This window comes from Vipera ursinii, assembly GCF_947247035.1.
Source record: "Vipera ursinii genome assembly, chromosome: 4".
NCBI lineage: Eukaryota > Metazoa > Chordata > Lepidosauria > Squamata > Viperidae > Vipera > Vipera ursinii.
Genome location: NC_139514.1, coordinates 99,101,753 through 99,121,572, shown reverse-complemented (window position 1 = coordinate 99,121,572; position 19,820 = coordinate 99,101,753). Strand labels below are relative to the sequence as shown.

The 19,820-nt window shown below is 38.9% G+C and overlaps 1 protein-coding gene across 1 annotated transcript in view; it reads left to right on the top strand.

Moving 5' to 3' along the window:
• The window catches only part of GPC6 (glypican 6), a gene marked incomplete at its 3' end in the record, with an annotated part of 881,925 nt that overhangs the window by 804,185 nt on the left and 57,920 nt on the right, over positions 1–19,820 (top strand). Inside the window, exon 5 of the mRNA XM_083361302.1 lies at positions 17,317–17,447. Within this exon, the coding sequence (XP_083217428.1) occupies positions 17,317–17,447 (131 nt within the window). The remainder of the gene's footprint in view (positions 1–17,316; positions 17,448–19,820) is intronic.

Sequence of the window (19,820 nt, the reverse complement as noted above, 5' to 3'; positions counted from 1 at the left end):
TTCTTGTGGGTTCAAAATGTTTCATTTCTTATTCAAGTAGCTTCTTCAGTCTAAGCAAGTCGGTTAAAACCAGTGTGCTCAGAATGAAGCTACTTGGATAAGAAATGAAACATTCCCAACCAACAAGAAGTCCAGCTGCCATGACTCAACTTCCAGGCAGCTCTGCGTAGATGAATCTTCATGGATATTCTGCACTTGATATGTTACTTTCATTCATAGGGATTTCTCTCCTGAAGAATTGCACACAACTTGTTATGGAGTTTAGGAATAACTTTATTTACTCTGATGGGATTTATTTTATTTTTTTAATGGATGAATTTGTGAAGAATAGAGACCTGACCTTAGGAATGGGGAAAAGATGAGTAAACCATGAAAGGAGGAGGGGGAAATTTTGGAAAGATTAATCAAGCTGGAGGAAAATGAAAGCATGAGAAAGAAATTCAAAATAACTCCATCCCGATTTTGTTTGATACAAGATGGAATAAAGAAAAACTCTGACAGGCTTTCTAGAGTCAGTTACTCTATAATACAACAATAAAGAATGAAATATTTATTTTGCCTGTTTCTTGATCTTGCCGGCCCTCCATATCCAGTTCTATCCCATCTATGGGATTGCTGAGGAACTGCAACTGTAAAATTCTACTGAACAAAAAGAATCTATGCAGTTGGCACTGCCTGCCATCTTCCTAAGTGACGAGTCTGCCATTTTGCATCCTAATTATGCACGAAAGGCTATCACATTCACCTTTCCACCCAGCAGCGGCATTAAAAAAAAGCTATATGCAGATTATGACTGGATGATAGTGCTGATAATAGCCATCTTACTCCTGTCAAAAATACATAGATCTACTTACTCAGAATCTGAAAAAGAAGGTGAGTTTTTGAGAGATGTTTACAAGAGATAATGTTTTTTTCAAAGGACCCTTTCCATTTACATAACAAAGAACTGAAATCAGGCAATCTCTGTTAAAATGACTTGGGGAAAATTTGCATTAGCATTTGCTTCAGGATAGGAAATTGTGTGTATGTGTGTGTATGTGTGGGGGAAAACTACGTATGTTGAGAAAGTTGCAGATGAAAGTAGATGATATTTTAAATGGATTTGTGATAAAAAGGGTGACAGTAAAATCGAATGGACTTTTACTGAACTCTGCCTCTCTGGGATGGATTCAGTTTCATGCATAAGAAAGGGAACACACTTAGCTGATCCATTCACGCTATACACTCTTACTGTAAACGATAAGCCCCCACTGATTTTCAATGTAAAGTATGACCACCAAACACTTCTAAATAGAAAAAGTTTCATTTTCACGAGAACCCCTAACCTGCTACAGAAGTAGTACAGAGTTGACCAGTACCCTGTCCCTGTTAGTGCTCAGGGACTTAAAAAAAAAGTCTAATTTTCACAGCTCATCTTCCTTCTTTAAAAGAAAAATGCATGTCATGGTCTAGCAGAGACGTTAAGAATGTATTGTTGTTTACAAGAATTTGCCAACGTTCTTTAAAATAAGATGGGAAAAATTTGCTATTGAATAAAACATAATAGGGAGATTTATCCATCCAGATGGGGGTTGCTGACTTCTTGGATCGTCACGGTTTGAATACCTGCACTTCTCTTCATGTTTGTGGCTCTGAATTAGGTTGGTGGCCTTTTCTTTGGCAGGTTCCACATTTTGACATCTCCATGACAGATGGAGACAAACTGGTCCTCTCCATGTTGCTGATTATCATATCAAATAAATTAGATCAGTGAAGATCTAATGGCTTTATTAGGGTCCTCACAGTCCTTCATATTAAAATTAGAAACAACATGATTTTTATTTAAAAAAACCCCAAAGTCTGAAAATTGTCAAATTTATCCATTATGTCTCTGTAAAATCTCAGTTTTACTCAATATACGTTCAGTGGCCTCAATCTAAAGGCTAACTGAATAAATATAGAAGGAAGTAAAAATCGGTCAAACTAGCTTATAAATAAAAAGAATTAAAACTTTTCATGTCAAATCAGGAGTTCAACCATTGGCTCTAATTAAGCTGATGACAGTGAGGAATAGGAGCCTCTTTGGTACAGAAACCAGCATGTTATCCTGCTTCTTAAAGACTACACTGCATAGCTGAGCTTAAGATACAGAAGGATCTGGACAGACTCGAACACTGGGCACTATCTAACAAAATAAAATTCAATGGTGAAAAAGTAAGGTTCTACATTTAGGCAGGAAAAATCAAGTGCACAGTTATAGTATAGGTGGTACCTTGCTCAATAGTAGTAACTGTGAGAGGGATCTCGGAGTCCTAGTAGACAATCACTTCAATATGAGCCAGCAGTGTGCTGCAGCTGCCAAAAAAGCCAACACAGTGCTAGGCTGCATTAACAGAGGGATAGAATCAAGATCAAGTGAAGTACGAATACCACTTTACAATGCTTTGGTAAGGCCAAACCTGGAATACTGCATCCAGTTTTGGTCACCACGATGTAAAAAAGATGTCGAGACTCTAGAAAGGGTACAGAGAAGAGCAACAAAGATGATTAGGGGGCTGGAGGCCAAAACATATAGGGAACGGTTGCTGGAATTGGGTATGTGTAGTTTAACGAAGAGAAGAGTGAGGGGTGACATGATAGCAGTGTTCCAATATCTCAGGGGCTTCCACAAAGAAGAGGGAGTCAAGCTATTCTCCAAAGCACCTGAAAGCAGGACAAGAAGCAACGGATGGAAACTAGTCAAGGAGAGAAGCAACCTAGAACTAAGGAGAAACTTCCTGACAGTTAGAACAATTAACCAGTGGAACAACCTGCCTCCAGAGGTGGTGAATGCTCCAACACTGGAGGTTTTTAAGAAGAGACTGGACAGCCATTTGCCTGAAATGGTATAGGGTTTCCTGCCTGAGCAGGGGGTTGGACTAGATGACCTCCAAGGTCCCTTCCAACTTATTATTATTATTATTATTATTATTATTATTATTATTATTATTATTATTATTATTATTATTATTATTATTATTATATATGCAAGGGATACCCTTTTTTTCTTCACAGTTTTGTTGCCATGCTGATTAATGATATAGTTGTAACGATCCTTTAATGTTATAGTATGCATTTGCGCTTCTAATTAAGTTTGTATAAAAATACAAATAAATTTTAAAAGTAAGATGTAATCTATTTGAAAGTGATTAACCCAAAATCAGCAAAAATATCACGTTCCCACATTTCCTGCCTGAGCAGGGGGTTGGACTAGATGACCTCCAAGGTCCCTTCCAACTTATTATTACTATTATTATTATTATTATTATCTTGTATCCCTGGGGTTTCATCCCTTAGCCCACATGGCCAGGCCAGCAAGCGGAAGCCCACAATCTGGGATGCACCAATGTCAGAGACAGCAGACCCAGTGATGCTTCCTGCTGTTTCCCAGCATTGAGGGGGCCTGGATCTTGCCCCAATTTCCTTCCTACCTCAGTGCATGATCTCCATTATCTTTTTCTGTATATTTATTGTTCTAAACCGCCTCCCTTTGCTACTTTTTTCCATGCATCCCAGAAACACTGAACTGGACTTGAATTAGACAGTCATGAAAGCAAGCCAAAAGTCTTTTCTGGAAAATATCTGGCAACCTTCTCACTTACCCGTCTTTAGAAAACAACTTCACAATCAGATCTGAAGGAAAATGCAAGTGAGATGCTAATGAAATATAAATGTTCTGGTAGCTGTCCAACAATATTTTTAAACTAGGGTTTGTTGGAAGATTCAGGAATTTTCCCATTCCCACAGTGTATGTGGATCAAGGGACTAAACAGGGATGTTGAAGCACTTTTTACACAAATACTGTACGTGAAAGGGCGTCATGCAGACGACAATAAAACAGGTCCTCTTTGCTCCATGTTCTAGAAGTGGAGATTGGTGAAAGCTTGTGGAACTCACTCAGAGAGATGGTAAACTTCACTTCATTAGATGTGCACATGCACTGGCTGGACAACAGCACTGGGGCTGCTTTCTCTAGATTCCTAAACTGACCAGTGAGTTGAACCAAGAATTATTAATGGCCTTTCCATTCTGCAATTCTCTGGCTTTGTTGATTATAGACGTGGGTGCAGCTGTGGTGCTGTTTGCAATCTCCTCTAATGATGTACATTTTGAATTGTCCCAGGGAGACTTACAAAGAGAAAACTTTCTACATTATTGGCCCTTCAAGAAGGCTGAAAGGGGAACACGGGGAATTGTCAAAGAGATAATATTAAAGGCAAGGATCTTTCTGGTCTTCAAATTGTATTGCATGGCCCTGATGAAGAGAAAGAAGGGGAGGGTCATTTTGGCATTCCTTTATAAGTTTTTCACAAGATTGGTGTGCTTCCATGAGACTTCAAATGTTTTATTTTACTGTTCAGCAATTGAGGACGCAGTGGCTCAGTGGGTTAGAACACTGAGTTTGTCGATCAGAAGGTTGGCAGTTTGGCGGGTCGAATCCCAAGTGCCGCATAGCAGAGTGAGCACCTGTTACTCGTCCCAGCTTCTGCCAACCTAGCAGTTCGAAAGCACATAAAAATGCAAGTAGAAAAATAGGGACCACTCCGGTGGGAAGGTAACAGTGTTCCGTGCGCCTTTGGCATCTAGTCATGCCGACCACATGACCACGGAGATGTCCTCGGCTTTGAAACAGAGATGAGCACCGGTCCCTAGAGTCGGAAACAACTAGCATGCATGTGCAGGGGAACCTTTACCTTTATAATTCAGGAATGCTGAAGTTAAAATAAGTCAGTTCTTAGCACAATGTGTCAGGCCGCCTGCTGATTATCAAAAGCACTCCAGGGGTGTTTTTCAGGAATCGTCCTTATATATACTTGAAAGGTTCAAGGATTGAATCTGAAATGTTGGGGCTGTGTTTGTGCGCAGTACAATCACAATTTACTGCAATATGGTGTACAAACCATCGACTCCCGTGGGTAGTTTATGATTCAGTATGTTGTGTGAATTCCCAAACTAAGCAATTTATTGTAAAGGGCAGCCATGAACAAGAGATCATGGGAACACAGATTTGAGCATAAAACTTTCACCGTACAAATGTTCTTGAAGAAAACATTAAGAATTCATAAAATAAGAGTGATATTGTACCACGGGGGGGGGGGGGAAATCCTGAAAGCCCTTTTCCATCAGAAAAGAAGCAGATGCAGAAAAAAGTTGTGAAACAACAGAAGAAGCAAGAAGAATAAAAAGCTTAGAAGGTGGATTTATGATGAAGGATTTATTTGAGGTCCGTAAAAATTTAGGAAAAAAGTTCAGATGGATATGATTTCTGCAAGAAGGATACCTACTCAAAGATACAAAAATGATCAGAGGAATATTGATTGTGGGGAATTGGCAGGAAACACCGAGGCACATTGGATCCAGAAAGCTATGGCCATCTCTGCTTCCATGTAGTTTTAAAATTGGACTGAAAGTAGACACAGAGAACTTAGCCATAAGATAAACTTCTCTTCTGGCTGCAAATATTTTCTGAAAAGGAGACACGAAGCAGCTTTTTTAAAAAAAAAAAACTCAAGCAGGAAATGGTCCTTTATTGAAAGATCAGAATAATTATTTTCAACGTGTCTTTGTTTTTGATGAGGTAATCTGACGCAGTCAGATAAACTATATCACTGTATCTTCTAAAAGCAGTGATGCCTCATTATGCAAGAGCAAAAAGTTAAATGCAAAGAAAACTATGGAGTATCATCTACCAGCTTTCTATAGTGAAAGAGACATGTTTAGGGATATATTAGGATCAAATTCTTTCATGGCCAGATTTAAATATTTCTTGATAGGAGTAAAGGTTTTTCTTCTCTTTTATTAATTTTTCATGGCTTTCTTTTAATATTGGATTTCATTTCCTTGTAATATAATTATCTTCCATTCTACTGTAATGTAATTGCTTCTTTTTTCTAATTAATTTTGGTGGGTGCATATATAGCTGTTAAAGAAATTGGCATTGATCTCTGCATTGGCATGGATAAACGCAACACAGTCTATTAGCACTGATCATTCTCCAGTCAAAAATCTACATACAAAAAGCTTTTGCCAAAAATGTCTCCTCAAAATCATCTCTGTGGAGAAGAAGCATTTTTAAAAAAGTTTACACTGGGAAGAATGTATGCAAAAGAAGCTGAGCACCAGGTTAGGTTGGGAGATAGAAAAATATTCCAGAAAAAAGCAGTGTTGCCCCATAGCCATACTGTAGCCAAGAAAATGACATGATTATGTCCATGAACTCATCAGGGATGAAGCCTACATAAAAGAAGATTGTTTAAACAAATAAAATGAGTTGTTATTGTCTTTTTATATTATGCCCATGTATTTCATCCACCATCAGATTTCATATATAATTAAAGTAGTAAATGAGTAACTGGGTACTTGACTGCTATACTAAATTGGAATTCATTACTCTTTTTAAATCAATGTGGCAACGTGATATTTTTGCTGATTTTGGGTTAATCACTTTCAAATAGATTACATCTTACTTTTAAAATTTATTTTGTATTTTTATACAAACTTAATTAGAAGCGCAAATGCATACTATAACATTAAAGGATCGTTACAACTATATCATGTAACTCTGATTAAAAACCCAATTACAATAAATTAAAAATTAAAAATTCTCAGTCCTGGCCGGAAAGCTCAAAGAGCAAGGTCTTCAGGTCCCGGCGGAACGAACAAAAATCAGGGGTAGTCCTGAGCTCTACGGGTAACTGGTTGCAAGGGGCAGGCGCACCCACAGAGAAGGCCCTCCCCCTGGGTGTTGCCCGCCGGCAATCCTTTGCCGGTGGCACCCTGAGAAGGCCCTCCCTGTGGGAGCGCACAGGACGAAGGGAACTTGATGCCGGCAGCAGGTGTTCCCTCAGATATCCCGGACCCAAGCCATTTAGGGCTTTATAGGTCATCACCAGCACCTTGAATCTCACCTGGAGAGCAACCAGAAGCCAATGCAGCTCGTCCTCAAGGGCAGCCCCATGTAGAGAGTGTTGCAGTAGTCTAACCGGGAGGTCACAAGCGCATGAGTGACTGTGCTAAATTAGGGTGCTAAACAGAATCAGAAAGAGCCCTTTAGACTTTAGTCAACATTTTTTTGTAGTTACCTCTGAATGAATCTTGCTTTCTTGATTACTTCTGCTGGGGGAAAAAAATGCTGGAATTTTTCCACTCTATATCTGCAAATCATTTAATGGCTAACTCATGAAACCTCCATTTTACTTGTAGTCGTATTTTTCTGTTGATGCCTTTAAAATTGTATATACTGTATAAAATTTTGTACAATCTAGTTCCTTTTCCTTTCTTTAAGAAGAAATAGCTAGCCATTTCTAAGTATGCTGTTTTGAACTCCACAGAGGAAGGATAAAATACAAATTCAGCAATCAGTCAATCAATCATCTGCTTTAATGTCAAGTTAGCCTTTTCTCAGCCCTGCTTAATATGAACAGATATCTCAAAACGCCCACTCTGTAGAAACTTTAGGATTCCATGAAATTTTGCAAATATCAGATCCAGATCTCAGTTCTCAAAATAGTGTTTTGAAGGCCCTTGAAGATCTGCCTCGTCCTCAGGCCTTTGGCATTCCTGACTGAAGTCCACTTTTATGGTGTGGGTCTGGATCTTTTTCATTTCTGTCCAGTTTTTGTCATCTCTGCCATATTTTACTTCTTTATTTCTGTCTATAATGTTTTTATTTCTTGTTTCTGAGGCTTTTTGCTTGTAAGATGTCCAAAGTTGTTAGGAGTCAGTTCTTTTAATTAATATATAAAATAAATCATTCAGAGATTATCTCTGAGATTTCTTGGAAATGGTTCTTTAGCATTAATATTTATCATAAACACATTCTCTTCTGAAAAAAATATTTCAGAATCTTTTTTTTTATTGAAAAGTTTTAAAAATACAGTTTTCCTTTAAAAAAAACCCCTTCCCCCTCCCTCCTCCCCTCCCTACCTCCCCCCTTCCCCCCCCTCCCCCCCTCCCTCCTCCCCCCCCCTCCCTCCAACCCCCCTCCCCCCCCGGACTTCCCAGAGCTAAATACAAGGTATATATATATAAAAAAGCAATCATAAACAACCATATACTAACAACTATAAATTCTAAAATCCATCACTCTCTAACTTATATAGGATCAAACAAAACTTAGCATTATTAAATATATATAGAAGACAAAATAAAAAAAGAAAAAAGAAAACGAAAGAAGACTTATTCAAATGCTAGATAAAACTTCTTGACCCTATACTTATTCTGGATAAACTCAATCCATTTTCTCCATTCCATAATATAATGTTCTTGCGAGTAATCTTTCAAATAGGCCGAAATCTTCGCCATCTCTGCCAAGTCGGAAACCTTTAAAATCCACTCTTGTATAGTCGGCAGTTCCTCTTTCTTCCAATATTGACCTATCAAAAGTCTTGCTGCCGTAACTAAATTCAACATCAGCTTAGAGTCCACAACTGTAGCGTCAACAATTGTTAATGTTAATGTTAATGTTAATTTAATTTATATACCGCCCTTCTCCCTGGGGACTCAGGGCGGTTCACAGGGCATATAAATAAAAATACAATACTATACAAAAGTTAAAACAAAGATTAAATCAGTGCCCAATTAAAAAACAATAATGCAATCTAAAATGACAATTTAAAACCCAGCTCCCCCATCAGGCCAGACCGGCCAATTCAAACAAATGGGTCTTCAGACCACGACGGAAAGTTCCCAACAAAAAAAATTGCGGACAAAACTTTATCCTCCGTTTAAAAATCTTCTGCATATTCCACCAGACTTTTATCCAAAAAGCCTTGACCTTTTTACATGTCCACCATATGTGAAAATATGTTGCCTCTTCATCACCACATTTAGGCTGATAATTCGGATACATACTTGCAAGCTTTTTAGGATCTAGATGCCATCTATAAAACATTTTGTAAAAGTTCTCTCTTAGACTTTGAGCTTGAGTGAATTTTACATTCCTCACCCAGATCTTTTCCCACGTGTCCATTGTAATAACTTCCTGAATGTTTTGGGCCCATTTTATCATACAATCCTTAACAAGCTCTGTTTCTGAATCGATCTCTATCAATGCAAGATATATCCGTTTAATATGTGCTGGTCCTTGATTTCTAATTTGCTTTATCAAATTTTCATCAATCGTTGCAAATCCATTTTTTTGGTCTTCTTTCCACCTGGCCTGTAACTGAATATATTGAAACCAAGTCTGAACAACCTTCTCTTCTCGCAAGAAACTATATGATTTCAAGCACCAAATATTCCTTTCCAAACTTAAAATTTCCTTGTAAGTAGTCTCATCATGTTTGAAACCAGCATGTATATTTTCTATTGCGTGTTTTGGGATTGCCCACAATGGTATCTTGCTGCTTAACTTATGTCTATACTTCTTCCAAACTCTCAGCAATGCCTGTCTTAAAATATGCATCCTAAACACAGTATCTACCTTCTTATCATACAACAAATATGCATGCCAGCCAAACAACAGATCATGGCCCTCAAGATTTAATAACCTCGATTGTGTCAAATTAATCCAATCACTTATTCCTACTAGTGCAGCAGCTTCATAATATAATTTAAAATTAGGCATTTTAAGGCCACCTCTCTCACGAGTATCCTGCATAATCTTAAGTTTAACTCGTGGCTTTTTCCCTGCCCACACAAATTTATTGATACCACGCTGCCATTCCTCCAAGTTAGAGTCTTTCTTAAGAATCGGTATCATTTGAAATAAGAATAAAAATTTGGGCAGGACATTCATTTTCACTGCTGAAAAATATTTCAGAATCTAAAAACAAAGAGATAATAGTATAAAGCAGTGGTGGTGAACCTATGGCACATGTGCCAGAGGCGGCACTCAGAGCCCTCTCTGTGGGCACGAGCGCCGCCACTGCCAGCAGCTTGTGCAGGTCCATTAGGCCACCACCGCAGCCTGGAGCGGTAGCCCCACCCAGCACAAAGGAGGTGAAGCGGCCAGCTAGCAAGCTCAAGTAGAGGTGTAGAGCATGCCCACACCCAGCAAGCCAAAGGCCACCCCAAGCAGGGAAAGGTGGATCCTCATCGGTGCCACGGCCCCACAGCCCCAGCTAGGATTGCGTGCCTCCCCCCCATTCTATGCTGGGCCTCCTTCCCACCGCCCCACCTGCCAAAGACCCCCTGAATCTCCCCCAACCCTGCCCAGCCACCACAGGCATCCCCCCATGAGCAAAATGGAGGTGGCCATGCCCACCCCAGCCATGCCCACCCAGTCTGCCATGACAACAACAGCCATACCCACCCAGTGGGCCATAACCACCCAGTGGGCCATGCTCCCATGCGCCCCCCCTGAGGGCACCACAATGCTGATGCGGCCCTGGCACTTTCCGATAAATAAGTGGGTTTTGGGTTGTGGTTTGGGCACTTGGTCTCTAAAAGGTTCGCCATCACTGGTATAAAGTATTGATATGCCGAGACACCCTTGTCAAATACTTTTGGTGTCTAGATTCTGAGGGAAGGGGATAAATAATGAAAAACACACTAGTTTGTCAAATGGCAGCTTATAACCACCATTTCTCCTAAAACAGATCTTTCCAGCTCTTCTTCAGTGACGAAAGCCTTCTTTCTACTGTCGTTCAGGTTTCCTGGCAGTTTCTTACTATTTCTAAAAGAATTTTGTTTATTTGTCCGGCATTATAGCATTTAAGCCAATTATTATTATATCATTCCTAACTCTGAACATGCCATTCCTTCTTTGTTTTTCCTGTCCTGATGTTCTGACTGAAAGTGACAATTCCAGTCCATCTCAGTTTGCTGGTGCCTATGAAGTCAACGGATGATTGATTGATTTCATCTTCCACTCTGTTGAACCTTCCCATGTTCAGCTGCTTACAGTCCATGTTTCCATCGTAAATCTGTTTTTAGAGGTCCTTGGTACTCTCTGAGCTTGGATGTTTTATGCAGACATTTCATTACCCCCCAAGACCATTCTCATTAGCACTGACAGGGCAAACACTAGCAGTGATGATGTTATTTAGATTAGGTAATGAAACATCTGCATAAAAACAACCAAGCTCAGACAGTAGCAAGGACCCCCTCCTTTCAACCCCGAGCTACAAATATTCTCCTTCATCGGTAATTCTGTCTTTGCAGTTTTGGATTTTCTTTTCCTGAATGGTAACATCAACAACCAAACCTTCGAATGTCTAGCTATATCATAAACACAATTAATATTCTGAAAGACCCTCAACTCTTCCTCAGTATCATGTTGAGTGCCATCCAACCGAAGAGCATTGTTTTATATTTTCTTTCCACATGATTTCATTGGTAAAAATGCAGGAGGGGTTTAACTGATCTTGTCTCCAGTATCTTGTTGCTGCTCAATATAGGTCCCTGCTGACTTTAGTTGGGCAATTGACATGACTTTCATGCCTTGAGTGACACAGCTGGGAATATAAACTCTGGGCATACAATCCTGATATTCTTCAGCAAATTGAACTTCATGGCAGGAATAATTGTGGGGGCCATTAAACAAATAGCAAGTGTGACACCATTCAAGATGAAATGGTCTAAAGCAGCAGTCTCCAACCTTTCCACTCTATGGACCGGCAGAGGTGGGGGGGGTGGCGGCAGGGGAAAGGAAAGGGGATTGTTTCATGTGCACCACTTGTGCAAATGTACTGTAGCTTTGCATGCTTGTGTGCTTGCCTGTCACCTGCATGGCCTGGTTACCAATAGGCCATAGCCTTGTATTGGGCAGTAGCCCTGATCTAAAGGCAGCTGTGCAGCAGCCATTCATTGTGAATAGTGATCTGCTGTAAGGAGATAGCTTTGATATGAAATGTAAACAACATGCCCTTTGAAAAAGGGATGACAGAGTCCCTGTCAACAACTATGGATTCCTGTAAAATAAAAACAAAACCAAATGCTCAATGGTTTCAGTAAGCAAAAAGGGAAAAATATTTGTGCTGTTCATATATTAGCTTTTCAACACCCCCCCCCAAAAAAGTACAATAAAAGTTGCAAGGTTTTCAATTTATGCTTTAAAAAGTAGTGTTTTTGATATCCATCAGACAAAGCTAGCATTATATTTATTAGAAATGACTTCCCGTGAATCAATTTAATTCAGGTGTTGCCTTTCTTTAAATCATATTGTAGAAGCCCATCATTAGAGCAATTTCATTAAATTATTAGTTCATGTTTCATTCCATCCAAAATATCACTGCTGATGAAAATATTTTGGAACATTAGCATATTTGCAGTCACCTTTAAACCCGTAAGGTGTAACTAGTTATGGCCAAAGGTGAACACAATTTTAGCAAAACAAGCACATGAAAATCTATTCAAAAATCCTGCTGAGATCAATTACAATTTCTCCCAAGTAATGGTGCATAGGGTTACAGCCCACATCTTATTAATTTCACTTGTCAAGCTAAGCATATGCCTAACACTTTCACATGGGAGTTCAGTTTGGGTTTTGGCCAGAACAAACATTAATTTGCTTTTATTAATTTTCTAATTTGCCTGAAAGATACCATTCTACCTTGCCATACACGGGGGACTCAGAAAAAGAGCCAAGATAGATTTCTGCTCAAAAGATAATCAAAAAAAAAAGAAAGAAATAGCTTCTTTTGAGACCAATAAAATATAAACATTTTTCAAAGGAAAAAGATAATATCTAAATTACTGTGATGAAGAAATATTAACCCTGCTTTACAAAAAAGAAAGAATTTGTTTAACCTTGTTTAAAGGTCTTTAATATATATACTCTTCGTATGCATTCATAACAGGTTGTGTTTGTGTGGGAGTAATCTACAGAACAGATGGTTAGCAAGCCAGTGCATCACATGGAGGGCCTGTGTACATTTGGAGAGCTGTGTCTGTCATCTCTGGGGTTCTTCTTGTGTCCTTCTGCCTTCAGCTGTGAAAGAGAGTAGAGTGGCAAGCGGGACTTGGAATGGTTTCCTGTCCCTTTTCTTTTCTTTCTTCAAATACCCAACAGAATCCTCCTTGCTCTGAGATGGGAGGTGGTTCTGTCATTCCACATTCAGTTTAGCACAAAGCCGGCATCACTATAGAGCAGGGGTGTCAAACTCAATTTCATTGAGGGCCGCATCAACATTGCGGTTGCCCTCAAGGGGCCGGGTGGGTATGGCCAGGGTGGGCATGGCCTACTGGGTGGGTGTGGCTAGAGTGCATATGGCCTACTGGGTGGGCGTGGCCAGCTCTACATCGTTCGCATCAAGGGTGCCTATGGGGGCCTGGGCAGGAGTGGGACAGATCTGAGGGTCTCTGGCAGAAGGAGGGCCAGGGCCAAGGCAGTGGGGGCCGTTCCCTCACTGTTTCCAGGATGGCTTCGCGGGCCACATGAAACCACTTTGCGGGCCAGATCTGGCCCCCGGGCCTTGTGTTTGACATGTCTGCTATAGAGTTACACTTACAATTTTGCCACCTAAGCATTTCCAATCCTGGCATCGTATGGCTCTTTGGAAACACAGCAGCAAAATGATGGCAAGTAGGAAACTGGGGGAGAAAAGAGATGCCCTCATTTCCCAGAAATAGCCAATAAGCACCTCACTATCCTACTTACTATTGGTCACCCAACTTCACCTCTGACATAAGGGTGGCAAAGGGTGGCAGTTTTTAACCTAGCCTTTGGCTGCCATTGGATGCTGATTTCTTAAAGGAGAAAACAGGGTAAGACCAGTAGGGCTAAGGATGATATATTCTTCTGTCATTCATGAGCTGAGGATGAGTTGGAAGCAACATGGAATCACATAATCACATGTCAAAAGGGTTAGATACAAACACACAACACTTTCTAAAGTAATTCAATCATTCTTGTGCTGAAATAACATTAATGAAGACAGTGTTTTTATTTTGCAAGTAATGACTAGCTGATGCTAGAAGATGCTCCAAGTCATTATCCTGTCTATATCAGAATCAGAATTCAACTCCCAAAGTCACTTATGGACACCTAAAAGAGAATAATTTAATACTAGGAAAAAATGTAAAATCCCTGAAGTTTCATGCGATCACAAATCTTATTTCAGTGTTTTAGTATCTTGACTATCTTATGCAAGATCTCATAAGATTTTGGTGATCTTATCTACAGTAAGATGTCAGAGTTATTCAGTTTGGATTATTTATTGTATAGATTTACTGATTTCTAGTTAATACCTCACTGAAGATTGCACAGTGGTGTGAACAATTTAGAAACAGCGACCGATCCCCTGCAGTGGAATAAAGAAAGCAACAACAAACTTCAAATCCCAAGTCAGCAGGGATGGTCACTAGGACATCTTGAGGATGTGTCTGCTTCAAGTTAACTTATCAAAAATGTTCTGAAGATTGCAGTGGAAAGGAGGAATATGTCTTTTATTCTTCACTGCATAGCTTCACTGGAATAAGTAAGCAAAATATTTATATAAAAAATCTAGATAAACAAATGAAACCTATGTAGAGTTGATCTTCCTATGTTTCTATACTAGTCAAAAGCTCTAGAAATCCAGAAGCAACCAATCACTGAATAAAAGTTTAAGAAATCACGTGCCAGATGCAGAGCATCTGGTTTTTTCATTTACAAATCCAATAGACTACAAGATGGCGTGCCTGCTAAGTGAGCATGCCTCCTCACTGGACTTTCTCTTATCCTCCCTGGGTATAATCAGCCACTGTTGTGAGGCATTACGTGTTTTCTTTTAAAAGAAGAAATATCATTTCATGACCTATTGGTAATGAAAACTACAGTAGAAATAGCAGGATTGGGGAACACAGGAAAAATGGTCCATGATGTTTTTGTTTTTATGATAGAGACCTCATACCACTTTCCATGGTACTCTAATGATACAAATAAAAGCCTCTATCTGTGTTAAAAGTCTAACCTTTAAGTAGACAACAAAATGCTTTGTTTCTATAAATCTTGACTTAACATATATATTTCAAAGTTCAGCAAAAAAAGAGCTTTTTTATGCCACATATCCCCCTCCTGCTCTATGCAAAATTGAAGGTTTCATTTATTTATTTATATACCTGCTCTATAGCTTTAACCAACTGAATATTTCCCATCAATAAATGACACAATCCTTGAATCAAATTCTGGTTTCAGTTGCCATCAAGTAGTTGACCTAGTAGCCAATGAGTCTATGAATCAGATTAACTTAATTTTCTGATTCTCAGTCAAAACTGAAATTTAATTTTCTTCCATTAATTGACTTTTTAGCAGCCTAATTCAATGGTACAATGCAGTTTCTCCTATCTCTTCAACATATTTACATGAAACATGGTTTTGCATTATGCTGCAATGAAAAGCAAGTGCAAAGCACAACTGAGAATTCAAATACATGCATGAGGATCTAGTTTTCAAGCATTACCCCTAATTCCTAGTGATCAATAGTTACAAAAACAATAAAGGAGAATATTTCTAGCTCAGGGTTGAAATGAGGGGTCTTTGGTATTCTCTAAGCTTGGTTGTTTTCTTGCAGTTGTTTTGTTATCCAAACTAGGTAACATCATCAATGCTTGTGTTATTTACATTAGCACTGATGATGTTACTTAGTTTGGATAATGAAATGTCCGCAAGAAAACTAAGTTAAGAGAGCACTAAAGACCCCCTCAGCTACAACAACACTAATTCCAATCAAAATATTTTATGCAAAGATATGAATATAGAAAGAAATTTAAACAAAATCTTTGCTTTTAAATTATGATTGCTTTTTTAAAGGCAATGTGCACATGGTCATGTTAAATCTAGTTCTGGACTCTCAGATGTCTGCAAATTGTTTGAAATGACTGATTAACTGACAAAGCCTTTGACCCAGAATTTATCATCCAGTCTGTTGGGGGGGGCAAAATAATTATGTGCTCAGGAAAAGAAATACTTTTAAGATCCAGAATACAACTACATTGATGGATAAGCTGGCAGTGGTTCAGATTATCAAAGATATACTACAATAAGGATAGTATGGGTAACATCCTCATCCTCTTATTACATACACAGAGTTTTTGTAATTAGACAAATGAGCTTATGTAGCCCCAGTGGTATCATAAACTGCATCTTGCCTCATCAAGTTGCATTTTGTAAAAAGCCCAAAGCATCAAACTTGGCTTGTACCTGTACATCATGGCAAGAATCCAATATTTATCCGATTTTGTATTGCAAGGAAATGGAGTCCTTGGGGTTAGAGAGAACAGCTGCTTTAATTACAAGCTCCTGCTATGTCAAGTTGAAGTTTTCAGTGCCTTGTGCAAAACTCTAGACTTATACACCAAGGCTTCATTTCTATCTGGTTTCATTTGTATGATGGATAAATCTATGAATGAATTATTTAGCAAATTATCTGTTTCAGGTGTCATGACAAAAGAATCTTTTGTCTTTGCTGCATGAAAAGGTAGAACGTGCATTCTTAATTAATTCAATTTGTCAACTCTCAGTTGTCTTGTGTTTTTTCTTATGTACCAATGACAGCAGATGGCTTTGAGGAGAAAACTTTTAAGCTGCTTCTTATTCCTTAGCTGGAGCTTTGCTATATATCAGGTGGTGGGGCATGGTGTACAAAGTTATGTAACTTTGGGGCTACACACACACACACACAAAAAGATTGATTATTGGCTTTTCTTATCTACCTAAAACCAGGCTCCTATCCCATCCATGGTTCTTTTGATCAAAGTGGCTGTTTGTCAGAATCATTTGTCCTGATAGCAAAGGAAAAACACTCATTTGAATAGGTGCACTTATTGGACGGGAAAAGAAAATTTATTCCCATTTCTCTCCAGTGCTATTAACAAAGGATGGAGGGGGGGGGTAGAGGGAATAATTGCATAAGAAATTATCTCTCCTGTTGCTCCACATGATCACAACAGTGATGACTCAGAAAAGAAGTGGAAAGTGAGACTCAGCAGGGCAAATAATCCTGTTGTCTGCTGAAAGGAGTGTCCATGGATTTTTGCAACTGCCATGGGCCATTCAACTTTAACATGCAAAGTACCTGCTACATACACATGCTATGCAGACTGACAGTCCATACTGAACACAATCATCCTATAACTGTATTTTAAGAGTAGGAATCCAACTGAAAAACACACCTTCAATGTCATGCAGATACACCTGCAATAAATTAAGGATGAGACACCTAAAGCAATGGAAATTTTAGACCCAAAATTGCACTATGAGGATCTGTTGAAATCTTCTTCGCTCATTCAAGCATTCTGTGAATTCTGTACAGCAAATAAGTGACTAGCTTGTTTTTCATTACTTTGCCCTGAGATAATTGCAACATTAAGCATAACGTGTGAAGCTCTACAGTTACTGATTATCTAATGACTGACTCATTTGTTCTTTAACAGATGCCATGCTTTTGGTAGCAGACAGACTAGAGGGACCATTCAACATTGAGTCAGTTATGGATCCCATTGATGTCAAAATTTCTGAAGCCATTATGAACATGCAAGAAAACAGTGTGCATGTGACTGGAAAGGTATCAATTTTTACTATTAAATGTTTGGAATAAATAGCAAACCAGAAGGCTATATTGCATTCATTTTCCTTTTTTCTTGACAATTGAAAATCATCTATGTACATTTCTAGGACAACAATCACTTTCACTTTCACTGAGTATGAAGTAGGTATTGCCATCTCATAGCCCAACTAACAGCCCAGCCCAATGCTAATGCATCTTCACCAGATATTTTTCCAACTTTTATCTAAACACAAAGGAGATTTTTCAAGGGAGTCTATTCCTCAATTAAGCAAATTCTTAACAATCACAGATTAGGATTCTTCTCCATGACATCCCTGTAAATAGTTGAAAATCAGGTCTTTTCTTCTCTAGGTTAAATATATTGTTTGTTTTCATAGGTTTTTCTCCTCCTACCTGGCCCATATCAACTTTTTCTCCTTTGAATACACCCCAATTTGTCAATACCCTTCCTAAAAATGCAATGCCAAGACTTGGGTGGAATGTTCAATGGAAGCAAAGGGAAGGGATGCTAGAAATGTTTTGGTTTATTTACTTGTTTGTTTGTGCCTTTGAGTTAGTTTTTGATTCTCAGTGACTGCCTGGATTAATCCCTACAGTGTGCTTGGCAAGGTTTTTTTTGGAAGTGGTTTGTCCTTGGTTTCTTCTTTCTAGGGTTGCGAGAGAGACAGACTGGCCCAAGGCCAGTTTGGCTTTCATACCTAAGACTGGACTAGAACTCAGTGTCTCCTGGTTTGTAGCCTGGAGTCTTAACCACTACTCTTTTTAGGGAAAAAAAGGTGTCACAGTAAAAGTATAAATGGCCATAGAGGCCAGAGTCTCAAGGCCTATAGGAAGGAGCCCAACTGGAGCCATGCAGGTCACTGATCTCCCTCAGTCTCCTCCTCTATGAAACATGGAATGTTTGCAGAGAAGTCTGTTTTTTGATTTCCTGTGGAAAGCATCCTTTTGTTGGCAGATCACCTTGATCCAGCTTCACCCTGCCTTAGCAACAGGATGAAGGCTTTGTAGTAAAAATATATCCTCTATAAGAGCTGTGATGGTGCAGTGGTTAGAATGCAGTATTGCAGGTTAATTCTGCTGACTGCCAGCAGTTTGATCCTGACCAGTTCAAGATTGATTGAGCCTTCCATCCTTCCAAGGCTGGTAAAATAAGGACCCACATTGTTGGGGGCAATATGCTAACTCTGTAAACTGCTTAGAAAGGGCTGTAAAGCACTGTACAGAGCTATATAAGTCTAAGTGTTATTGCTATTGGTACAAAAAGAAAGCAGGCTGTTTTTAAACTAACTTTGGGCCTTCTGACCTAGGATTTTTATCCATAAGTTCCCATGTAGTACTTCTTTCAGTTTATTAATATTGGCTTCCATGAAAACTAGTAAGTATGGCCGGGCTTCAATTTCATTTCTTACAGAATCTTGAACCAGAAGATGACCTGGTCACTTTGTTACAAAGTTCCCACTGCTTCCCACCATTTCAGCCAACATTTTTCTCATTGGTATGATTTGATCTAGGACAGGGGTAGGGAACCTCGGCTCTTTTATGACTCATGGACTTCAACTCCCAGAATTCCTGAGTCAGCTAGGCTTGAAGTCCATGAGTCATAAAAGAGCTGAGGTTGCCTACCCCTGATCTAGGAGCAGAAATGCCGTGTCTCTTTATTTACTCACAAATTACTTTCTTGCCAAAACTTCGGACAAGCTCATGACAAGGAATCAGTGTCATAGGCTTTTAATATCAAACATGATTGAAAAATAGGAGAAATTATTCATCTAGATCCATATACCTGCAGCCTGATCTCAACATATCCAACTGTAGTTTGTAACATTTTGATAGTCTCTGATTTAACAATAAGTAGCATCAATTAGCTTAACCTCCTCTTAATTTCAAGTCTCCCAGATTCTATAACTGTAACATACTATACTACTATAGTATACTACTTCAGTATACTACTATACTGAAGTTTTATGATAAATCATAATCCTCATCCATTCATAATCAACCATATATGCTTCCTTCTATCTATGGGATATTAATATTTAGTTGCAACATGTTGGAGTAGGAAGATTTCTCCACTATTCTATTCAAACATAAGCCCGTTATTGCCCCTCTTTGGTATTCTTTAGTTTTGTGACTGTCAGGATATATATTAAGATCTTTCCTTTATTAATGTAAGTGCCATTTTTGACCAAACATTGGTAGGAATTTGAAGGCCAAATGTGGCTCTTGGCCTCGGCATGCATATTTTCCAATGAGACAAACCAAGACAGGAAGATCATTTTATTACAATTTATCAGAATATTCAGACAAAAGGGATTCCTCTCATTCAAAGAAGAAACCCTGATCTTTAGCTTACAACACCTTTTATAGTTA